Below are 17,251 nucleotides of genomic sequence, written 5' to 3' on the forward strand. Positions count from 1 at the left end.
CTGTAAACACCTCGTTCTGCCCCTGCCCTGTTCTGCCCCTTTTGGTTACATTTTCAGGTCACTTTTGAGTTCGGCACAGTCACACATATATCAGAAGTGCTTAAAAAGGTCGGTGCCTGCACATATTAGAGTGGATCCTCTCAAATCAGACTGGAGGAACTCTTTGTCTTCTGAGCAAGTCTGGAGCTGTGTAAAAAGTGGGAAGGCACAGGAAATCTCTTACTCAGGCCTGATCAGAGAAGCTGGAGGCATCTGCCTATAATGGATGGTTTCATCTATTTCCTCTCTGAATCAAGGTAAAGATGCTTTCCCCCCTTCTGCTTCTAAAGCCCATTGCTAAGACAGATGGAATATAAAGGCTCCCTTCACATATCCTCATCTGCTGCAGCATACATCAACAGACTTCTGCCACCCACCATAGAATGGCCACATTATACTCTGAAAACAAGAGGCTGGTTGTCGCATTATAGCTTGCCACAGATTTCTAATTAAGTTAATGTGTGCCCAACAGAAGAAATCTCAGGTTGAACTGAGGCATACTAGCAGTCTGTTACCAATAGCTTTGAGATGTAAGAGCCAGCAGTTTTTTCAATCTGCCTCTAATACAAAGAGAGACAACAGGTCCCCTACAAGGCAGAGAGCGAAACAATGAAAACATGGTAGTCCTTCTATTAAGCAAAAGTGGAAGTAATATCTCGTACAGCATTTCAAATTAACTTATTTCAAATTGATCTTCTGCACTGGGCACAAACTTGCCAAGCAATCCTATCCATGTTTACTCAGAAGCAAGTTCCAATGACTTCAGTGTCCATAGTCCTAAGTACGCATGCACAGGAGTGTGATGCTATAGTCTGCAGAGAGATTCCTATACCACCATTTTAAGATGGTCCTATGCTGCAGGGAGGACTTCCAGTATACCATTTAAGAGCAACATCAATTCCCCTCCCCGTAATACACCCTTTCTTTTACTTGGTTGCTTAACATCAGCCTAAAGAAGTTGGGTAAAACTCAAAAGGTGGCTCGCTATTTTGTCATTTTAGTTAGTCTGAATAAAAAGATTACACCGTTACTGTTTGGATTTTATGACCTGCATTTTTCATCCATGGTGTTCTAATCCAGACCAACATTTATTTTAGTACTGTAGGACCGTAAAGAAATGGAAAGGCAGCAGGGGGCATGGCCAATAATATACCTCTACAGTAATTCGGCATTGCCCACTTTAGGAACAGTAATAAAATACTCAGGCTTTTAATTAAGGCATTGGTAGCTATCTAAACTATGATATTATGGCAAGGATACCCATTTGAAAAAAAGATCAACTCCTTCCAACCAGAGCTGGCTCTTCTGATGTGATTTGAGCATCTAGTTGCCAACCCAGTGGTCAGCAGAAGGTGAAAGAACCCTTCACTTTCAGGTTGAAGCAGATACGAGTAATACTTGAGACAGTTCTAAGCAAATGTGTTCTTAGGAAGGCATGTCCCTCTTCCCTGGGTGCAAGGGTCAGGGGCAAATTCCTAGCTGAAGGCATTGTATAAAGGAAAGTGGAAGGACAAAGAACGAGGAAGAACACACACCTCCACCTAGAAACGCTGAAACTAGAGCAAGTGTTAAAGCAATTACCATTCACTCAATGCCCAAACAGATACCGTATGCATCTGCCACTTAACTAGCAGAGTTTATTGTGTGTGAATGATGAAAAAAGAGGGCCCTTATGATTTAAAGGGCGTGGGGGAGAAAGTAGAACAGGGGTCAGCAACCTTTTTCAGCCGTGAGCCAGTCCACTGTCCCTCAGACCTTGTGGACTATATTTTGAGGGGGGGGCGAATTCCTATGCCCCACAAATAACCCAGAGATGCATTTTAAATAAAAGCACACATTCTACTCATGTAAAAACACCAGGCAGGCCCCACAAATAACCCAGAGATGCCTTTTAAATAAAAGGACACATTCTACTCATGTAAAAACACACTGATTCCCAGACCGTCCGCAGGCCAGATTCAGAAGGCAATTGGGCCACATCCAGCCCATGGGCTTTAGGTTGCCTACCCCTGAAGTAGAAGGAGGGCAAATATTCAAACGCCATCCAAAAGGCATGGTCTTTTGTCAGGCAACCTTTGTGGTGTGCTAATTAAGAAAACAGACACTGGAGGGCAGTCCCCCCCCCCCCCCACATCTATTCCCATGGCATTTGTTTTTGTGAAACTCACCTGATCACAGAAATCTCAGCAACTGTGTTGCCAGGAAGATGTCTCAACAGTTGGCAGTGCTTGGAAAACCTCTCCCAAGGGAAGGTGACAACCCAGCATCTTAACACTTTATATTAAATTTGCTTTCTTCAGGTTGTAACAGAAGAGTATTCCCCTGACAAATGTGCTATACAAAAAACACTTTCTCACTAAGAGTACATAATAATATCCAGCACATAAGCATCCATGCACAAACTCTTCTGCAAATACTGTACAACAATACTGGGAATTGTTTGCTTTATTAAAAAACAAAACCCTCACACCCATTGCAAATGTAAGGTTGCAAAACTACTCACAAGCATGGAATTCGTCTAGCAATCAGAATGTCTAGCTCTACTTTTGCAATCCACAGGAAACTTCTAAACATCATGGAAACAGCACCGGGGCTACAAAGATTCCCCAAATCACAATGCTATCTATTGACACACCTTTTCCATCACTGTTAATCCCATTACTAGATATTATAGATTGTGTCAGTTCCCAACTGGTTGGGCTAAATGACTTCCTGACTCACGTAAGAGACATCCCTACCTGACCACACCAAAGACATGCATGTCCAGAGGTCATGCAAACAACACATCAAGTGGGGGGGGGGGCAGAGCTCCATGGTTTAGCTTAGGTTCAGTCTCCAGTGGAAAGGAAATCAGTGTTGTCTACTCGGTGTGCCAACAACTCTCCAAGGTCTATTCGAGCCCTGCTCCGAGTTCCCTTTCTTTTATTGAGAGATGTGAAAGTCTGAACCTTGGTCCTACTTTATGAAAGGCATACTAGGTTACAATCTCTCCCAAACATTCCTGTCCCCTTTGGAAATGAAAGGAGTCTGTTTGTACTTTGTTGCCTAGAGGTACACAAGATGAACTTCAGCTGGGCTCATATAACTTCGGGTGCTGAGAGGGCATATAACACCAATTAAAATATGCCTCTATCAAAACTGCTTACTAAATGGTCCTCTTACCTTGGTAAGGATGTACCATCCCATCCATCACTTGGACTGTATCATCTTGCTGTAACTGCAAGGACACATCCCCAACAGCATCTACTAGCTCAGTAAAGAAATCTGCAATCTCAGGAGAGTCTTGTAGGAGCACATAGCGGTCTTGACGATTGGTGAAATAAGAGTCACTCAAGTTAGCTCTGGAAAGGGAAAGGAGGGAGAATGCTAACAGCTAGCTGAGAATGACAACAGAAAAGTTATGTATAAACTCTATCCCATATACCTGGTACCGTCAAAAAAGAGTGAATATCTATTGAACCATCACAGGAAGTTTCTATCTGTAGGCAGAAATACCCTCCCTCACCTACCTCCCTAATCCTGCTTAGTTGAAAGGGGAATAAATTCGTAAGATTCTGCAGAAGCAGAAACAGTGGCAATATTCCAGCAATGCTAAGGTGCGAGAGAGAATTATGTCACAATGTCTGCAGAACAAGCAGCAAGGTTTGCAGTATGCTCTGCCTTAGTTGCTTTTCCTGTTGTTTCTAAAGATCACAATATTCATCTACATATCCCATTAGGTTTGTTGCAACAAGGGACTTACCCGCTCAAGATCACATTATCATCAAAGAGATAGACCTTGATATGCTGCAACCCAATGGTCTCATTGAAACGTTCTGGGATTAGGAGTCTGAGAAGACCACGCAGATTAGGTGTGTGGAAGAGAGAGACACGGACTTGCTCTGGAAACCTCTGCAGGAGTGGAAGGAGCATGGTCCGAGAGTTCTTTCGGCCTGGGAGGGAAATGAAAATGGATTGCCAGCTTCAATAAAAGGACAGGATTTGCCACACTATGCGTATTTGAGTTTAAGCAAGCCGTTTCTTCAAGCCATATTTTATAGCAACATTCTTTGCAGCCCAAGTTCCACAATAGATACCGTATTTTTCGCTCTATAACACGCACCTGACCATAACACGCACATAGTTTTTAGAGGAGGAAAACAAGAAAAAAAAATTCTGAATGAAACAGTGGATGTATCATTTTTGTGCTTCATGCTGTGGCTACAGACATGTGATTTGACGGTGAGTTTGGGGTAGCCCAGTGCAAAAATCCTGAGAATCCATGTGGATCCATGCTTTGTAACCACGTTTTTGCACCATTGCAGCCCCAGGCAACAGTGGGTGCGTGAGTTTTTTTGTGCAGGCTGTAGCCATGGACATGTAATGTGATTTGATGGTGAATTTGGGGTGACCCAATGCAAAGATCCTGAGGGGAAGGAAGAAAAAACACAGAAGGGACAAGGAGCACGAGAGGGGTGTGCGGAGAAGCAGCTGGCTAACAATGCAGGAGAGGGGTTTAACGGGAGGGAGGAAAGGAAGGCAAAAGTTTTCCCCCACCCACCCACCCAAGCCAGCCCCCCCCTCTCTCTCCCACCTGCATGTTTTCCGGCTGCCTGCGAGTCCCTAGAATGCTGGGCGCAGCAGCAGCACCAGAGCACGGAGAGGAGGAGGTGGTGGCTGTCCGCTGCGCTCCTAGCCGACGGAACCTGAGCCAGGTGGGCTGGAGCCTGCGCGCAGTGTGACTAGGAAGGAATTAGAAGGAAGGACGCAATCCTTTCTTTTCCCCTCTGCTTGCCAGGAGGGCAGGGGATTTCCCTGCTCTTTGTTGCGTTTGAGCAAACACAGCAACCAAAAACAGAAGAGGGTGGGCAGTAAGACCCTGAGGCAGAATGCAGGAAAGCAGCAGCTTCCTCTCTGCAGCTTTCCCTCCTCCTCGCAATCTGATTTTATGCCTGATTTTATGCACTCGGGCCAGTCGGCTCCAGGGACCACACATTCGCTCACTAACACGCACACACATTTCCCCTTACTTTTTAGGAGAAAAAATGTGAGTGTTATAGAGAGAAAAATACGGTAATTACTGATTATCAGGATTGGTATGTACATAGGAGCCAACTCCAGGGGCACCAACAAATGAATGAGCAAAGCTGGAGAGAGGGAGCCAGCCAGCCTCTCTGGCGCTGCCTCCAAGAGAGAAGCAGTTCAGCTCCACAGCCAGCGAGTCACCATTTTCCTGCACGCAGTCCGTGTGATGTCTCATGCACTACGTGCAGGCGTGTGCATGTGATGTCACACATCCACATTACGGCAGCGGACACCCACAATCCTGAGGATGAGATGGCACCCCTGGGTATGTACATGTTCCCCTGTGGCTGCAGTGATGCTAGCTCAGAGAGTTGGAGGTTTTGTGCTTTCCATATTGCCACCAACTTTGGCAAGATGAAACCTAATTAGGCGAAAGAATGGAATACCAAGATTCACTCTTAGCTAACACAGAAGCTAGCTGGCTGTATCAGCTCCATAATACTCAGAGCAGACCCACTAAAATCAATGAAGTTAGTAATGACTAACATCATCAAAAATATTTTGCCAAAATGTAACAGAAGAAAAAATTGGACCGTTTTACTTGGATGTAAGTGAAATTGCTTATATTGGGAACACCATCGAAAAATCCTGCAAACACTCTCCAAACTTCTGAAAACCCTTGAAAAACCCTTAAATCCACCAAACTCCACCACAATCACTCCCTCCAATTCTCCTTGCTCCAACTCCACTTCTCCACAGGCTTCAATGGTCAGTGCAAGGACTTTCAAAGGCTCATGGGATTGGTAGGTGCCGTTTTTGCCCTTTTTCTAGTTACTTTCAGGTTTGCAGTGATGCACACATGCACAGTTGTGCGCATACTGAATCTGCATAAAATGGCCATTGCCTGTAGAGTCTTGGTGTGAAAATCTGCAGATTAAGACTACTGAAATCCTCTAAATTTGAAGAGGTTATAAACATCGTTCTTTAGAGCTGAGATGTCCAGCCTGCCTAAACAGCCGAGCCCAGCTAACACGAGAAGCGATTGTGACCAAGCAACACACACTTACCCCGAGATCCCCTTGTGTAGTCTAAGAGAATGGACACTCTTAAGTTGGAAGGCCCACATCCCTGCAATGACCTTTCCAAAGCCACTTCAATGCAATCCACCTGAGGACAATATAAGACCAAAACTTATATACAGGGAAGATCCAATTTTATGAGCACACACTATTCCTAAGCCTTCATAGTTTTCCCTAATTGGTACAGCTATCACTGCTAGGCATCTGCCTATTCACCCACGCAAAAGGAGGATGAAATTAATAGTTCCCATCACTGCAGATTGTATTTATTCTCCCATCACAGGAATGTTAACACTGTGCAAACAAAGATTAAAACAGTCACAAGACAGAGAGAACACAATTTAGGGCCCTTCATCTATTTAATAGTTTAGGGCTCTCATTGTAGACTATCATTAAGTTATTTCTTCCAAAGGCTCCTCATTAGTCCAAAAGCAGGCTGCAGAAAAGTTGTCATTGTAGGATAGAATAATGTAGCAAAGATGAAAAAAGAATGTGTGAATAGACCAGTTCTTACAGCAGATATATATGGCACACTGGCATGCCTGTCATCAATGACAATATGTTTTGCCTTCATTTTTCTAGGCTGACAGATCTACCATGAAAAGCCCACAGGACAAAGATGGCAGAGATGAAAGAAGGGAAGGTGAAAGGTAGAGATCTGTGAATTAAGGAGTTAGAAAAAGGAGGCTATGTACAACATTGAAGAAGAGCTATAGAGGACATCTCTTAACTGATTATTTCTCAGACATCTGTGGCCTGCTCTCTCCAGCTCAAACACTTACTAATTCCTGTTCCAGAGGTCCTGTTCCAAGGTAGAGTGAAGCCAAAACCACTCGCCGCTTGGCCGTCTTTATCTGTCCCTGAGAGAGAGAAAAGTTTAGATTCACTGATTTGTCTGTCATGTGAAGCCCTCAAGTTCCTCCCAAAGTCCACTCAACCCAGTACTTAAAAGTGAAAAACTCAGCTTTATCTATCAGTATGTCTCTTCTTTTTTGTATCAAAGTGAGCACACAAAATTCTTACAGCATGCCTCATTGTATTTTAGGACAAATATCTCTTGATCAGAGTGGACAAGGCAGCATTTCTATTGCTTTCACTTGACAGGTCCAAGACTTAACGTATGTAGCTGCCTCATACTGAGCCAGACTATGAAGCTACTACTATTTACTATGAATGGCAGTGGCTCTCCAAGTTTTTAGAAAAGGGTCTTTTCCCAATCCTGCTACCTTAACTTTTTTTTTTACAAATGACAGGAATTGAACCAAGTGCCTTAAAACAGCCAAGCCAAGCCTCTCCTGCCTCACCATAGCTAAGGGGGAAAGGACATAATACTTGGTCAAATGAATTTTTTCTCCCCACACTTAGTTTCTTAAGATCCAATACAGAGGAAAGTCATACGGGCTCAGTCACTAAGACTTACTGGATAAGGAATGATAAAGCACTGTGATCCATAAGCTTGAAAAAAACTCTTTTAGGATGCTGCAGAGTACAACTGGGTACTTCTGAAATTTTGGCTTGTCATTTTTTAACACAATAAATGGCAACAGAAACACATGAATGTAAAAAAAAAAAAAAAGCCCTGCCCATCTACTCTTGCATTCTGTTTTCACAGTGGCCAGCAAGAAGAATATGGCAAACCTGCATGCAGGACTTGAAAGCAATAATGGATGAAGAAAATGCATTTTGACATTGACGCTCTGTTGCCACCCCTATTCCCAAAGTTACACGCTGGAGACATGCCAAATCACCTTCATAAGTTCGTAGAATTCAGTCGGAGAGGAAAGCACCTTAACATGGGAACTGGCAATTCCAAACTCTGGGACGAGGTTTCGGATCCACTGAAATCTATGGGATCCCTCAGGGCAGAGGCAGCAAGGTGGGGCTGTTAGCTGAGGAATAGTAGGAGAGAGCAGCGGGGCCAACAGCAGCCATGATGATCTAATAAGGAGAAAGAAGTGGGTTGAGTTGCATACATTAAATTTTATTCTCCTTTATATTGCCTCCAGGTGTGTGAGCAAGGGGGTAGTCAAGCCTGAAGCATTACACATCTGCCTTTCACCTCCATTACTCACAGCTGGGCAATTTTTGCCAAGAAGGGGAACAGCAGGCTGTAGACAAAGGAAGGAAGGCAGACCTGAGCTGTATGTTAATAACTTCCTTTCAAGGCTAAAGAGGAGGCTCTGCGGACAGTAGTAAAGCTGACCCACAACTGTGTAACAGCAACAGAATGCTCTGTAAAAAGACAGTGGCCAGAGTAGCAATACCCAAGGTGACAGACTGCAGTGATCCCTTCATGTTTCAGCTGTTGAAATAGCAATACTATAGTCCTATTCAGCCTTTCACAGGGTTATACAGTGGTACATCGGGTTAAGAACTTAATTCGTTTTGGAGGTCCATTCCTAACCTGAAACTGTTCTTAACCTGAAGCACCACTTTAGCTAATGGGGCCTCCCGCTGCCATTGCACCGCCGCCGCGCAATTTCTGTTCTCATCCTGAAGCAAATTTCATAACCCAAGATACTATTTCTGGGTTAGCTGAGTCTTTACCTGAAGCGTCTGTAACCTGAAGCGTCTATAAGCCGAGGTACCACTGTATGCAACTGAGCAATTGCATTCACTGAACTTTCGCAAGTGCAATAGCTTTCACAAGGAAACTTCCACTCTCTCCCCTCCATGAACCCAAATTTGCTGTGGAGTTCCTCTCTATCCCCACCTCACCAGCAGATATTGGTGCAGTGCAAGGGGTACAGGGGGAAGGGGGAGGGGGAGTTCTGTTGCACTTGCAAAAGTTGCTCTGCTTGCACAATGACCTAGGGCCCATCTGCACAATACATTTAAAGCAGCATCATACCAGAATCCTCGGAACTGTAAAGGATGAATGGAGTTGTTAGGAAACCCTCTTCTGCTCACGGAGCCACAATTTCCAAAGTTCTCTGGAAAGTAGGATTGCTCAGAACTGTAGCTCTGTGAGGAAAAGAAGGAATACCTAACAACTCCCAGCACCCTTAACAAACTACAGTTCCCAGGACTCTTTGGGGAAAGCTGTGACTGTTTAAAGTGGTATGATGCTGCTTTACATTTATCATGCAGATGGTGCCTTAGCTGGATTCAACCTTTAAATTATAGCTATACAGAGTGCATGTGCTAGCAGCACCTCTCTAACCCCCCCCCCAAACCTTCCTGTGTTGAATGGGGAAGACTGGAAGTCAATTCAACCAAACACCGAATGCACTTAGAATCCCCCTTTAGACCTTCCCACTCAACAAAGAAATGTCAGAAGCGGCTGGTCAGCATGTGTGTTCCTTCTATAATTTAAGAACATCTAAATAGGGCTATTCTTTTGGTGTACTTCAATTTCAACTGATTGTTTATATTGTACCCTAGTTATCTTTACTGCATAAATATGGTTTCATTTTCATCTAGGAAGTTTGAGCTTCTCTCTGGTATTTATTCCAAAAAGACCACATGTAGGAGATCACAACATAATCCTTGGTGGAAATAGATCCACTATTAGAAAACTACTACAAGCTACAACACAACAAACATCAAAGCTGGAGGCAGGGAAGAAATGTGCCAGCATCCGGCTTCAAGGCCCTGGCATTATTACAGCCATGGCTTGTATTTTGAGAAGGATACAGAGACAAACCAAAAAAGACAGTTGAGCTCAGAGGAAATAACATGTTTAGCAATGGACTCCTCTGGGAGGAAGGGCAGGATATAAATTTAATAAATAATTTTTAAAATAAATAACGTTAACTAACTGTACATTAGCAAACCATTTCCTAACAGAGACACCATCCTCTCAGTATATAAGCTTATGAGCAGCTGAATCCCACACTGCTCCATCAATGTGATCTGCTTCAATGTGCATGACCTTTACCAGAACTTTATGAGGAACTCAGGGTTATGAGGAACTCTTGGTCCAAAGCTCAAGTGACCACAGATTCCGGGAAGATGATTTCACTTATTTACTTCATGATAAAACACTGAATCTTCACAAGGTTTGCATGCATCCTTGCACAAAAAACCCCCAGACAGTTTGCCATTGCATTTCCCAGAAAGCCCACCAGTTTGTCACTGCCTATTCATCACAATGGAGATCTGACTCAGAGTGTGGAAGAATTCCTAGCAATTTCGTTTTTCAACAGTTTGTGAGGACTGGGCATTGCTTTGGCAATACTGAGTTACAGTAATCTGGAGGGAAAGTTTCTATTCTCCTTAAACTGAAAAGGAGAACTTTAAGAAATACTTCCCTTGTCCTGTCTGTGAAGAGCAGCAAACTAGCAAGGTGACACTGGTTTATCTACCTGTATTTATTAAACATAAAGCACATTCAAATGCCTTTTCAAATGCCCAAAACAACTTGATAAGGAACATGGTTTTGGTGCATTGTGGGAATCCACCCTCCCTCCCTTTTATCAACATCATGGCTACACTTAAATGCATGTGCACAGAAACAATATCAACACAATTTGTGCTTGTCCACTTATATAACATGATCAACAATATATTCTCTCAGTGATCCCTAACAGTATCTTGCAATTTCCTTCTGCGAACGGGGTGGGGGGCGAGAGAGCATCACACCTCTCAAACACAGACTTTATTCTAATACAAGCAGAGCAGGACAATAGACAGGGCCCAGGGATCTTTAATCCGCTTTATCTTCATGAATAGAGTTAAGACTACCCTGCGGCTTGTGTTTTGCTGATGAGCACATCTCCCATTTTAAGAAATTTATGGAGATAGCTAAGAGTTCAAAGATGTCTTCTTTCAACACATGTAAGAGACTACACACAGCGGAGCTTCTTATTTCCTTTCCACAGAACAGAATGCTATCTTGCAATCACCTTTTAAAGCTTTCTCAATAGTCAAGAATCATCCAAAATTGAAATGCAGAATGGGAAGATACTGTTCCATGTCCAAAAAGGGGAACTGTCTGGAAGCACACACGGATCTCTTCTTTATATTACAGAGCTTTTAATAACTGCCTTTTCAGCCCAACTACCCACTCCTCCCAGTAATTAAAACTTCTCTGGGGACTTACAGTAAGTGTCAAAATCATAAAACTATAAAACACTGAACAAGCAACTAGCAACAGAGAATAAAATCACTACAGAAAACTTAACAGCACCAGAAATTCCACAGATCTTAGAACTTCAATAAATATCTTTAGTCAGTAAAAGATTTAAGATTGGTGTGACATCCAAGTCAGTGCAACTGAAATCATTGTGTTGTATCTAACAAGGTTGCCCCCTTAACAAAGGAACTTCTTTCTGCCTGTGCAGTAGCTCTTCCTCTCCAACTCTTCTCCATGCATGCCCACCCCCAATTTGCTCACAAGTATTGCAGGAATCCAAGAACAGATTTTGGGGATGGGGTGCAGGAAGAGGAGGGCAAGAGGAAGTCCTATTGCACAGGTGGAAGTCCAGGCAAAAGGGATGACTTTGTTGGATACAACCCACTGGACTCAAGTTACTTAAGTCCATTGATTTCAGTGGGTTGACTCTATGACTAGCATTGATCATGCCCAACAGAGATTACAAAGGCTGGGAAAATACCTGGTCTGAAGGCACAAGACATCATCACATCGCTGAAGCTAAGTAAATCTGGATCTGGTCAGTGCCTGGGTGGAAGCCACGCATAGAGGTTTTATTTACAATTAAGCTGGCTACAAATTATGTTAAATAAATACACACTGCCTTGAATAAATTATAAATGTAAGAAAAGAAAAGAAAGATCTTCGGCAGGCACAGCAAATATGTCGTTGTGAGACAAGCCTCTCAAGTGAGGAGTGTTCCATAATGAGGGTGCCACAAAACATACTGTAGTGGAATTAGGGTGATTAAACAGGGCAACTATTTCTGCTAAAATAGATAAACTTAAAGACTCGGTTTGCATCTTACACAAAACCATACCATGGCTTAATGCGAATGTGCAGGTTCCTGGAGAGGAAACTGTGGCCACTTTGTTCTTCCTCCAGCCCTGCTGCTGCTACATTGCTGTGAGCTTAACCATGGTATGGCTCAGTACGCCATCCAAACCAGGCTCATAATTTGTCTTACTCGAGTCAAATTACAACCTGTACACTTAGAACAAACCTTTGTTACAACTCTGTCTGGAGCAAGACAAAAGATAAGCCCAGTATCACACTGAGACAAACCATGGCTTAGCTCACAGCAGCAGGACCAGATGAATAGCAAAGCAGCTAGTGTTCAAAACTCCCATTGTTTTAGGCGCATTTTGCAACAGGAATTACATTAGCGTGAGCAGTTTCTGAGCTCTGGGAGCAGTACTGGGCCTAAGATTTCAGTTTAAATCTGCAGAGTGGAAGGAAAGGAGCTTTTCTGCCTCCCCATTTCCAGCTACTCTCTGAAGACTGGAGAAGAGACCCTCTTATGAATATTAGGGGGGTGGGCAGGGGAAAATGTGAAAAATGAGTGTAATATTTTAGCTGCAGTTCATTCATTTTCAGCTCTGTATTCTTGTTATAAAAAGCGTGCCTTGGCATTCCGTTGTTGTGCCCAGAACCTAGATGCCATTTAGCTCATGGCTTTCCTATCTCAGTTTCTAACACGGAAAGCAGCAGCATAGTTTCTACAAGCTATGGGTTTGATTTAGTGCATTATGCGAACTGAGCCAAAGCAACTGAAAGTGGGCTACCTAAAAAAATAAATGCCACCTGTAGACCAAATATTGAGCCTCCATGGCTCAACCATGAAGTGGTAATGCAGTTCTTTAAATAAAACAGCTAGCTGATCCCATATTATCAACCTGGTGGGCTAATCCAGAAAGCAATTCTTTAGCCAGCAGAAATGCAGTATCAAAATTACCTACGGAGGGGGAAAGAATTGAATAAGGGGTGTCTGTCTATCGCTTGAATTTGAAGTATCTACTATTTATAAATCTGGGGGTTTTGGAAGATCTATTTTTAGGAAGTGGGTCTTTGACTAATATCACGACAAAGTGAGCTCAAGTACCACAATTCTTGTTAAACCTCAGCTTCTTCGGCAGACAGGAGAAGAGAGATTGCATGATATCTCAGTGTGCATCACCCACACAGAAGCCACAACATAGTGGCTTTTGCCAACAGCTCTTGATTCACTGGAATGCCTGAGTCTATATTACTGTATTTCTGCATAGGCTGTGACTGAATCTGGGAAACTAGTTTTATTGTTAACATTCTGATGCAATGAACAATAAAGGCTTGAGGGTAACTTCCTTAAAGTAAGAAGGCTGGGTGTGAACATGTGGCCTGAGACTTTTGCTTTCCCTTGTTTTAACTGAGTCATGCTTACTGGATGCTACAAATAGTTTGAGTGTTCACCTTTTCCTCTTTCCCACAATTGCGTGGAAAACAGCTCAGATCAAAGAGCAAGCTGCTTCTAAAAGAAATATAGTAATTGTCATTACAAAAAAGTGCTATTGAAAGCAAACGAAACCCTAGGAGTAAGATGCTAATTTACTCAAAACCCTGGCAGTAGTACCATCCATTCAACAAAACACAAAAATGACCTCATGTGGGTATATTTCCATATCCTGTGTTCCTGAAGATGATGAATAACCAAACGGTTGCTACATGACTGAAGTGTAGCATATACTTTCAGCACAAAACACAATCATATTTTTTAGCTGATTTATATAGCACCTTTTAGAAAACTGCCCCCTTTAACGTAGTGTACAAACTTGCATAAATTACAACCATTCAATTAAAGCTACATTAAACTTCCTTAAAAGTGAAGAACAGCAGTAACATGATTCTCAGAGGTAAATATGTTTAACCCATGTATCAATTTTATCCCCCTGAAGACAAGGAGATGCATATAACCTAAAATTCTATATTGCCATATCCTTGTGTCTAGGGGGGCATAACATGGCTATAGACAATACAACCTAGAATTCTGTGATGAAATGCAAACCTTTTCAGACTAAATTGTACACATTTTAATAAATTACTTTAATTCAAATACTTTAACTTGGTTGCAAAATAAAGCTTTCATATGGTGTTAAGATAGGGACGGGGTGGTGCTAGGACTTGCTGATCAGAATGTTGGCAGTTTGAATCCCCGCAACGGGGTGAGCTCCCGTTGCTCGGTCCCTGCTCCTGCCAACCTAGCAATTAGAAAGCACGTCAAAGTGCAAGTAGATAAATAAGTACCGCTCCGGCGGGAAGGTAAACAGCGTTTCCATGCGCTGCTCTGGTTTGCCAGAAGCGGCTTAGTCATGCTGGCCACATGACCCGGAAGCTGCACGCCGGCTCCCTCGGCCAATAAAGCGAGATGAGCGCCGCAACCCCAGAGTCGGTCATGACTGGACCTAATGGTCAGGGGTCCCTTTACCTTTATGGTGTTAAGAACAGTGTTAGAAAGCAAATAAGGTACTGTATATTTAATTTGATTATTTACAGAGAGAGAGAGAGAGAGAGAGAGAGAGAGAGAGAGAGAGAGAGAAGGCTGGGGTAAAAGAGCTACCTGGGGTTAAGAAGTCTATACCCACACCTGTGCAATACTCAACCATTTTGTATTTTCTCCACACAACCAGGAGGACAAGACATTTACTTATTCCCATGAAAGCCACTGGAAACTGTGTTAGAGATACAGATTCTGCAGATATGCTGTACAGATTTCAAGGCCTCCTGGGCCTCCTTGCTCAACAGACCACATTTAATCTATCCAACCACTTTTCTAGCTATTGATTATTTATGGAAATTGGCAACAAAATAATTACTTGGGAGCCATCCAAAGGTTTGGGAGAGGGGCCAAGAGAGGACGTTTTCCAACAGAGAAATCATTGTTAATCGTTTAGGAATATATATTTTAAAAAGAAAAGATTTGTTTTGAGTACAGTATGCTTTACTGTACACAGATGAGCTGGCGTGAAGAGAAAAACTAGTCTAAGAACATCTGCTGAGAAAACAAAGAAATTATGCTAATCCAACATACTTCCTGTAACCCAAGCAGCAAGTAGTTTTTCCCAGATAATGCAAGACTCACCATAAACAAATGCTATTCAGAAGCTTTCCTTCTCATATGCTAAAAAAAACAGGAACTTGTTCATTGTTTGCAAAGCATTTTGTACCATGCACACATTATGTTTTGTCCTCTAAGGAACCTGGCAAGTTAAGCCGCTGTTCCCATTATGCTGCTGAAATGGAGGATAACACACTGCAGCATTTTGCATTTGGCCCAGGATTTCCAAATTCCACAGTCAAGCCTCTAGACCACAATACTAATTAGAAAAGTTTGACTGAATCTTGAAGATGCTAAAGCATTACACTGATTCAAAAAACTATTACAAATGAAAACATGATGAAACGCTGGTGCATTTCATGGGCAATCAAAGAAAATTCAATCTTCTCTTTTTTCTTCTTCACCATCTAAATTTTATGCTGACAAGTTTAGTCTCTTGAGAAGGGGCAATTGTACAAAAGACTGTGACTTTATTTCCGAGAATCTCTTTCATGTCTGGCATATGTGCATTATTGTTTTAATTGTTAGACACCATGGGAACCCTTGGGGCTGGAGACCAGCATATAAATGCTTGCAGCATTTAATGCTGCATCTCCAAAGCAAACATCTACAGTCTTTGCTTGCTATGTGAATTCTGGGAAAGTTCTGTAATTCAATACCCTGGACAAAAAGCACCTGCTTTATGTGAAAACACCGGCAGAAATTTGTTTCTCCTGACCCTGCCACCTGAGCAAAGCAGCAATAATCAGCAGGAAGAGGTTAATATTTTCCTTGAGATTTCAGTTGTTTTTGTAGCTTTAAATCAGCATACAAGCTGTATGCACTCTTATTTATACATGGATGTTCCACATAGATTTGCTTTCTTACTGCTAGTAAAATGAAGGACAGGAACTTAAGGTAGGATTCACATAATGAACCCTATCAGCAGAAGCATGGTCTTCTGCTTAAACAACAGAGCTTTCTCCTCCCTCCCCCCTCCAAAATTGGCTCAGGGCAAGAGATCCCCCAGAACAAAGGGGGTGGGTTGAATCGTTCCATCTGACAAATTGATATGATTATGCCAACGGAACATTGAACATAGCACAGTTTTGAATTCCATCCTTAGCTTCTTTGTAGTCGATGTTTACTGAGTCAAAAGATGAACCTTAATGAACTTCAAATGGGTACAGTTGCTGGATTACAGGAATAGCATAGCATGCAATTTTTAAAAATACCAAGCCTTGATTACTTATAACATAAAATAATTTATTAATTGTACCCTGCCCATCTGACTGAGTTGCCCCAGCCACTCTGGATGGCTTCCAACAGAAGGAAGAAATCTGTTGCTAACCCACGGGCAAAAAAATCACATGTAGGAAAGCACATTCCAGGTAGTGTTACCATGTTTAAATGGCCATATCCATGTGATACTCATAAAGTGTGGATTGGCATCCACTACAGTTTCATCTCCATATACCTGAAGGAGCGTCTCCACATTCTTTTGCTGGTTCCCTCACTGGAGGTTACAGGAAACCAGACAGAAGGCCGCCCAGCACTGTGGAATGCCCTGCCATCAGATGTCAGAGAGATAAACAATTATCTGAAGGCAGTCCTGTATCGGGAAGTTTTTCATGTCTGATATTTTGTTGTGTTGTTATATTTCCTCCTTGTGTTCACCTTCACAACCATGTTTCTCTAACTTGGGTCTTCAGCTGTTGTTGGACTACAATTCCCATCATCCCTGACCATTGGTCCTGCTAGCTAGGGATGATCAGAGTTGTAGTTCAAACAACTGCTGGAGACCCAAGTTTGTGAAACATTGCTTTACTGTTTCATGTGACATGATGGGCATCTCATCCACGTGTATCTACTGTTATTTTTGTTCTCTATTTACCATCAACAGATAATGCTAGCCTTCCTAATTATGAAACAGTAAGTTGGATGCTTACTAATTCTCTCTATTGTTACGGGATTTTTAATTACTGTGACGGGATTTTGAATGCAGCCTTAGGCTAAGTAACACAGAGTTCCAGTAACTGTGCAAAAATGGCCCATGGGAGGGTATGTCACAGTGACACAACATTGCCCTCACTCGTCTCTGCAACTAGTCTCCAGTCACTTCATCGTGGGAAAGGGAATTCATGATAATGAGAGAGTTCAATTTCAGGAATGCGCTCCAAAGTC

General features: G+C 42.6%; 1 protein-coding gene across 3 annotated transcripts in view; it reads right to left on the bottom strand.

Annotated features, from left to right (window-relative positions):
- The window catches only part of PGS1 (phosphatidylglycerophosphate synthase 1), a 125,292-nt gene that overhangs the window by 13,303 nt on the left and 94,738 nt on the right, over positions 1 to 17,251 (bottom strand). For all 3 annotated transcript variants that reach the window (XM_080993834.1, XM_080993833.1, XM_080993832.1), the window contains 5 exons: positions 7,871 to 8,060; positions 6,905 to 6,982; positions 6,111 to 6,210; positions 3,782 to 3,971; positions 3,202 to 3,380 (listed from right to left, as the gene is read on the bottom strand). In XM_080993834.1, coding sequence (XP_080849960.1) covers positions 3,202 to 3,380; positions 3,782 to 3,971; positions 6,111 to 6,210; positions 6,905 to 6,982; positions 7,871 to 8,060 — 737 coding nt within the window. The remainder of the gene's footprint in view (positions 1 to 3,201; positions 3,381 to 3,781; positions 3,972 to 6,110; positions 6,211 to 6,904; positions 6,983 to 7,870; positions 8,061 to 17,251) is intronic.

Source organism: Podarcis pityusensis (genome assembly GCF_964106645.2).
Source record: "Podarcis pityusensis genome assembly, chromosome: 2".
NCBI classification, from domain to species: Eukaryota; Metazoa; Chordata; class Lepidosauria; order Squamata; family Lacertidae; genus Podarcis; species Podarcis pityusensis.